This window comes from Pundamilia nyererei, unplaced genomic scaffold (genome assembly GCF_000239375.1).
Source record: "Pundamilia nyererei isolate P.nyererei 1_Seehausen unplaced genomic scaffold, PunNye1.0 scaffold00243, whole genome shotgun sequence".
NCBI classification, from domain to species: domain Eukaryota; kingdom Metazoa; phylum Chordata; class Actinopteri; order Cichliformes; family Cichlidae; genus Pundamilia; species Pundamilia nyererei.
In genome coordinates, this window is record NW_005187644.1 from 308,667 (window position 1) to 316,713 (window position 8,047).

The following is an 8,047-nucleotide window of genomic DNA, read 5'->3' on the forward strand; positions in this document are numbered from 1 at the left end:
CACACACACACACACACACACACACACACACATATATATATATATATATATATATATATATACACACACACACACACACACACTGGACTCTTGCGCTCTGGGGGTCTCTGGATGTCTGGAGCTTGGATCTCCTCCACACCTGCTTCATGCCCTGGGGACGGGGCTATGGCTCCCCACACCCCTTAGAAGATCATTACATGAAGGAACCTTTTGAATACAAGCACAGGTGTACACACGGATGCTCACAGATACAAGCTACACTCTTTTGGGCTGCTACCTCAAAGCACACTGTGCGCTGTCGATCTTACATGTTGCACAATAATAGTCAATATTTAGTATTTACACATAGTATTTACACCCAGTCATGTCTGTCCTGTATGTAACAACTGAAAATAAAATAATAACTGAAAAATATCTTAGTAAAAATAAGAACAATTATTTATATTAATATTTTCACCTTCAGTACTGTCAAACAGTGAAGCACAATAATGTAAATGTTCCTCGCCATTAGTGTCATGTTTGCTAGGCAACCTGAGTATAGATGGTTTGTCCCAATGTTTCACATACTTTACCAGTTGACAATAAATAAATAAATAAATACAAATTTGGGACCTTTTTCTTCTCCTGGGTCACCACTAATTATTGTGGTCAGTTTTTTGTTTTGTTTTCTCCTCAGAGGCAGGCATACTTGTTCATATGGGTATGAACAAGCCCCTAAAATAATCCATGTTCAGTGTCGGCCTAATTACTCATGTTATGAGTGTTAATTAGATGCTCATAATCTGTAGTTGCAGTATTTCAGCTTCTACCTAGCCCCACAGAAGGAGCATAAGCGGAGTAACCTTTTTTTAAATGACAAATAATTTCAAATGCAATGGTTCTATCAGTTTAGCAAATATCAGCAAACACACAAACTGTTTTTGCGCAGTTTGTAACACTCTGCGTTTGCTAGCTCGGGTAGAGCTGCTTCCTAGAGAGAGAAAAAGAGTACAAGATAACTTCACTCAGAGATGGAGAAAGATGGAAGAGGAGAGGAGTGGTAATATTTAAAGGAAGGACTGCTCAGTGGTAATTAATAAACTGGAAATTTAAAGTTTGTAAGTTCTCATTTTTAAATCAGATATTGGATCTGACTATGAAGTTTAGTTATGTTTTTTCATATTTTGAAAATCATGTTCAGTTTGAACATGATTTGGGATAAACAGGTTAGGTTGTTGTGATGGATTTAAAGTAAAGAATAGTGTGCTGGGTTGGTGTACAGCAGCAGCTATAGTGTTCCTGTTGTTCTTGTTGCAAAAAGGGTATCAAAGATTGATTTGATGATGCTTAGATCCATTCACTCAATTCCACCTTCATACCAACTTTATATGTCTAGTATAAAGACAGCAACAGTGTAGTGTCAGTGTAGGGGAGGGAAATCAGCCAAGACAGCTCATGAAACATCTTCTTACACCTCTTTAAATTCAGACATCCAAGTCCACAATGAACAGCAGCAGCACAAATCAGTTGATCACAGCCTGTACAAAAAGGAAACCTACTGGAGCTCAAAATAGAAATTCTTGTCAGCTGGCGTTCTTTTCCCCATGCTTAGCCAACCAATACAACCAATTTTAGGGTTTCTCCACCTCCTGAATCCCATTGTAACCCCTGACCGTACTCATTTGCTGTTTCAATTAGGAGGCAAAGTCAGCATCTACAATATAGGCAACAGAAAACAGAGCCCTTTTTTCTCCTTATTTTTCACTACTCCTGGTCTATAAAATTGATTGAAGCTAAATGACTTCATTAGAATTAAAATTTAGACTAAATTTTTTGGGTTTTGCTTACCTGGATGATTGAACATGCATGTTTTCATTAAGAGAAATAAAGTTAGTGCTTTAATCACTTAGTGATTTGCTCAACTGTATGAAGCCTGTTGACATAGTGAAAGATTTTTTTAATGTTAGAAGACAACTAATAATGGTCATGAATATGAATAATGGCAAGGAGGTTTTCTAAAGACAAGATATATAGATATATAGAGAAATAGCTATCTATCTATGAATGTTTTTAAATACTTCTAGTAGTTACCCGTGTTTCCATTGTAACTCCAGCCACTCCAATAAATCGCTGGAGCTGAGCTGTGATGTCATCACGCCCGCGTCCTCCCATGGAAGTCTAGACTCCCGAGTGAACTTACTAAGTACAAACTAGCAAATAGGGAAATTGCGTACTTTAGTTGGTCAGATTTTTATTACGTTGCACTTCTTAGCCCTCGTGATTTTTCCGACACACATTTCCTCGAACTTGATCTTTCTTGATGTTTTCGATCGAGGTTATGGAAAGGTGGATAAGAGTTACGTTTTGGACTGCTTGTCGTCAGCACTACCGGAAGTTGAAACATGAAACTCATCGACGGTGAAGCGGAAGAATGACAGTCGGTGTGATACATATGTTTCTGTGTGTCAAGTCCTTAATGATACTGGACAAATTTGAAAATTTGAAAACCTAAAAGGAAACGGCATACTGCATGCGTTAAGCTACTTTCCTGGACAACGTGTGGTCGGGAGACGAACGATAAGACGGTGGTATGTCTTATTGTATTTTATGTGTAGTTTGCATGATTGTTAGCTATGAGACAGTGGCATTTGCAGAAGAGACGCAGACGCTATATGTAGTCTAAGCAGAGTTATTATATTCTTAGAAATACCAAAATATGTCTAAATAAATATGAAGGCTATCACAAAGGGGGCTGGTGACGTGTTAAATAAAGACATCTTGTGGAATTTGGTGAGAAACAGTATTTCGTTTCAGGCTGGGTAACACCATACGAAATGACAATAAACGTCTTGAGTCTTAAGAAAACAAATGCATGCAGATGTATGCAGATGTAAGATTGTTTTTGCATCAGTTGTGTGACTTTATGCTTTAACTGTTAACAGAAAACTTCCCGAGACAAAGAAGCAGCAGAAAAGGATGAATCTCCTCCCCCACAGGTTGGTGATTAACGGAACCTTGATGCCTAGTGACTTAAAGGCCCTGGCATAGTAGTGGGGATGTACGATATATCGAATATACTCGATATATTTCTATGTACGACGGTTAAAAGGGCATATCTTAAGCTGTCCTGCAGATAATTCACTGTGAGTTATTTTTCTCCCACACAGCGCAAATGCATCATTAATTCCACCCTCCCAACTGGAAAATTTTTCTACCCAGCACACTGTTTATATACTATGTCTTTTTATATACTACCATATAGGGAAAAATATGGCGATAGCGGGAGTTTCAGAGCGAGGGAATGAGACTCACTGTCATTTGGATTCACTGCTAAATGTAACAGTACAGTCAATTTAGAACAGGTCACTTACTAACCGGAAGGTTGGTCGTCCATTCCCAGTCTGCCCAGTCTGCATGTCCCAGATAATCTGGGACTCCCCACCATTTGACCTTAGAACTGAAGAAGCTTCTCGGATAAGAGGTGAAATGTCTTCAAGTAACTTAAAGAAGTCCAGACGCTTTTCTTTGCAAGCTCCTTTGACTACTTCTATAAACTGTATTTATTATAACTGTATTTGTTATAGTAGCAACAGCACCCCCCTTAGTCAGTGTGCAATATCACCGATCAAACGGCACCTCACTCTGTGTGTGTGTGTGCATGAGTGCGTGTTGCCAAAAGAGGATCAACAAGCTACTGAATCATGGAGTGTACTTATGTACTTACTGATTTACACACTGCTTCTGCATTTCGGCTTGTTAAATAAGTAGTGGAAGGTGTGTAAACTGCTAGGACATGTCATAACTTAGTCACTGGAAAGTTAGTTTCATCTTTATGTCAGCACTCATAGAAACAGGCTTTGCTCAATGTTTCTGTTGAGTGTGTGAAAAATGTGCAAGAAGTTGAGGTATGTTAGGCTGTGTAGAGACATTGTCCATACAATAGTTGATGTGACTATTTTCCACAATGGGATGTAGTAAAGAACCACCATCTACTTGTGGCAAATGTTAATGCAAATGCAAAGTATTATGCAGAATAATATTAATATGCTGTTAATCGTTTTATGAATTTCACTTTTTTGTAAACGACGACTGGTGTCATTCATTTAAACTGGTTCATATTTCCATTGTTTTCTTTGTTTGTAATAAAGACCCAACAGAATTCTTAGGAACCTTGCAGGAAGTTTCTCAGAGCAAAAGTAGACAGGTTTCATTTGTGTTTATATTAATTGTGTGCAGTTGCGTAAAAGTCAGTGCTTTGGAGGTGTAATAACTTATATCTGCTGCAATATGCAAACAACAGCTTGTTCCTACATGTTATTCCTTAGCGTGATTATCAGATTAAGTAAGCAGCAAAGTAATGAAAGCAAGTTGTGCTTGAAATGTTGTTCTCTGTGCATTTGTATTTTATTAAGGTTGTAAGCAACAGCTGAACTAATCGGCATGATGCATTATTTTTTCCAGACAGATGAGTCATCTACTCAAAACATGGAGGATGTGGCAGATGGGAATGGAGGCTGCACCCTGGCCAGTCTCTGGTTTTTACTGCAGGAAGTTTACTACCTCAAACTCTTTAGAACCAGGTCCACACTTCAGTTCATTTTCTCAGTTATTGTCTCTTAAATGCAATATCAGTCAATTGTTTGGTAGTAATGTCACAGTACTTTGTAGAACAGTACAATGATGGTATTTCCTTGTTACAAAATAAGGCCTGCAAAATGGGCCTTTTGCCCTTTCATTTTTTACAAAGTTGTTTTACATTGTACATTGTTGTTGTACATCACTTAGCCGTAATAGACTGGGGTGTTCTTGTTACCCTACTGGGTGGGAGGGCGACATGAACACCCAAGTTTATGAATACAATAACTCGGGTTCAAATGGATACCCTAGGTATACAGCACTGTGCAAAAGTTTTAGGCTGGTGAGAAAAAAATGCTGTAAACAAAGAATGCTTTCAAAAATGAAAGTGTTAATCAAAAGTGCCGATGCTTCCATCCAGCAGACGCTTTCACAGCATCGGGCAAAAGCTATTTCGCAGTCTGGAGGATCGGGATCCTCCAGACTGCGAAATAGCTTTTTCCCGCAAGCCATCAATCTCACTACCGGCTCTCCCACCACACACACACAAACAAACAAACAAACAAACTGTTAACTGACTCTATTGCACTCCCCGTACACTGCCTTTGTAATGCAGATGCTGCTTATGGACAGTCATTACTCTCAAGAATTCTGCTCATGTTTACAAGTTGCTACACTGGTCACTTTAAATCACTTCAAGGTGACCTTAAGCGTCAAACTGTAAATTGTAAATTTCAAATAAATTGTTACTGATCCCTTTGCCCCTAGTCCTGAATTGTATATTTATTTTCTACTCTTGTTATATTTGTTTGTTTTTACACTGATGCACCTGGAGCCTTGTCATCTCGTCTCTCTATATACTGTACTGTATATAGTGGAGATGACAATAAAGTGTAATTTGACTTTGACTAATCAACAAAATGCAGTGAATGTACAAAAGCGAAATTGAAATCAAATCAAGATTTGGTGTGACCACCCTTTGCCTTCAAAACAGCATCAATTCTTCTAGGTACACTTGCAAACAGTTTTTGAAGGAACTCGGCTGGTAGGTTGTTCCAAACATCTTGGAGAACTAAGCACAGATCTTCTGTGGATGTTTCCTCGCACCCTTCTGTCTCTCCATGTAATCCCAGACACACTCGATGATGTTGAGATCAGGGCTCTGTGGGGGCCATACCATCACTTCCAGTACTTTTTATTCTTCTTCACACTGAAGATAGCTCTTAATGACTTTGGCTGTATGTTTGGGGTCATTGTCCTGCTACAAGAATACATTTGGGCCAATAAACAATCGTTTATATTTCTGAAAGCATTCATTGTTTACAGCATTTTTTCACGCCTGCTTTAAACTTTTGCACAGTACTGTGTATACTAAAACATTTGAGTAGTGTGGATCTCAGTGATCTCAAACTCAAGGTCAGAGTCCAAAAAGGAAGGAGGAAAAGACTTTTTCACAGCACTGTACATCAGGATAAAACAGATTCAATTTGATCATTGTATTAAATTAATTATTGCATTACCACTTTAATAAGGTTTCATCACATCTGAGAAAATCCACCACTTAAAGAATAAAAACACCTTCTTTTTCTTTCTCTCTATAGACCCAATAGAGATCCACAAGAGAAAGCTCCTCCTATGGTTTAGCCACCTTCCTCAGGAGGAAAAACAGTTTGGAGGTTTCTTCAGCCCTGAGACCATGCATGTCGACCCACTGATCCTTGAAACTGATGCTGAGGAGAGGGCAGGACTACTCAGCTCTCCATTCCAAACCCAAACACACTGTAATCACTCTGTAACTGTGGAACAGCTGTTTCAGCACACTGATACCTGGAATGATGGCCGGGGGCTCAATGTCCTCATCTATGGTGCTGTGGGAACAGGGAAAAGTACAGTGGTCCGAAAGCTGGTGCTAGATTGGTGTGCTGGCACCACTCTGAGCCACTTTCAGCTGCTGATTCCTTTCTCTTGTGAGGACCTCAGTCAACTGTCAAAGTAAGATGGTTCTCTTACTTTTTATCACATGTAGAAAATTTATAGAGGCACAACTTTATTGATTGGGATTTAATGTACTGGTTGTTATACTTATCATTTTTATTTTCTTAGATCCTAATATACATTTTAAATCTCTGACAAACAGTGTTTTAGTTTGCACATTACATCTATTTTCTTTTATTTAGTTTAACATTATGAATGCTTTTAACTCTGCCTTAATCGCCTTTCAGTTAAAGTGCAGGAGAACTCAGCAGGAAAAAGGTAGTTCTCTATCCACTATTAGCTTTCCATGTAATCATATTTGGGACAAGCCAGCATCAGCAAATTTATGGTTTTAGACTCATTTAAAGTTGTTGCAAAGATTGCATTCATAGCAGGCTAACAAATAACCACCAAATTGTTTCTTTGTTAACCCTCGTGCATTATTCTGAATTATCCTCCACACTCCTGTACACACGCACACATACACATTGACTTCAGGAGATCAAAATTACAACAAACACAGTACAATTACTAGGGTTGTCAGTAAAATTGATACCTGTATACTGATGCATATTACAAATTACTATGAGATTAAATACAGACCGTCTGTATGAGAGATGCAGCCACACAGCCCATACCCTTGCTAGCAGAGGAAGTAGTTCACAACACTGAGGCTTAAGCCCGGGTTGTTTTTTCAGAAGCCCGGGGTCTTTTGGAGTGTAATTTTTCATAGTTAGATGCCTTTCTGACAACTGTATAAAACAAAAACTACACACAATATTCGAAGCACATAGCGCACACTGTGGGAATTTACGACTGTGCATAAATCCCCCCTAATATTGGTATGATCCGAGCTCAGACACTAAGTGACTGAGTGAGGAGGCGGGGGCAGCTGCTGCCTGTTGGAGAAACGGAGCCAGGCAGACAGAGGAGAAGTGAAGTTCGACCAGGTACCAAAGCAAATCATTCGTACTGTACAAATAATGTAAATATGAAGGTGTATCACAAAAGATTGATGTCAAACTGATCACTTGACCCATATTACGTTACTTCTCTTCAAGTGAATCAACAAATGGCGAAATGAAAAGCCGAACAACAACAATGCTGTTTCTTTAGAGAGTCTTAGCTTACATGTGTGTTTATTTCATATTTTCAGTTGTTACCCCCCACGGCTAAATAAATCGGTTTCAGTAATGTACTGATATACAAGAATGGACATAAGGGGCTTCTTTCAAAAAAAAAACTCTGGTAGATGTTATTTTATACATTATGCTTTGTATTTTGTTCAGTATATTCCTATGCAAAACAAGCAAAACACAAGAACATTTTTTTACTGTACAACATCAATTTAGAGTAAACTTGTTTTGTTTTGGGCAAATAAATATTGAAATATCTTTTGAATTAATTAAATGTCAGAATAAAGAGAGACAGAGCTTCTATTTTTTTATCACTTTCATCAAATTTAGGAGTACATATACACTAAGTTTATTGTTAATTAATAAGAAAACTGCAGACGATT

The 8,047-nt window shown here is 38.3% G+C and overlaps 1 protein-coding gene across 1 annotated transcript in view; it reads left to right on the top strand.

The window, feature by feature from the left end:
- The first annotated feature begins 2,150 nt into the window (after nt 1-2,150).
- The window catches only part of nlrx1 (NLR family member X1), a 78,297-nt gene continuing 72,400 nt past the window's right edge, over nt 2,151-8,047 (top strand). Inside the window, exons 1-4 of the mRNA XM_005749388.1 lie at nt 2,151-2,567; nt 2,922-2,975; nt 4,441-4,559; nt 6,156-6,546. Of these exons, the coding sequence (XP_005749445.1) occupies nt 2,956-2,975; nt 4,441-4,559; nt 6,156-6,546 (530 nt within the window). The 5' untranslated portion in view covers nt 2,151-2,567; nt 2,922-2,955. The remainder of the gene's footprint in view (nt 2,568-2,921; nt 2,976-4,440; nt 4,560-6,155; nt 6,547-8,047) is intronic.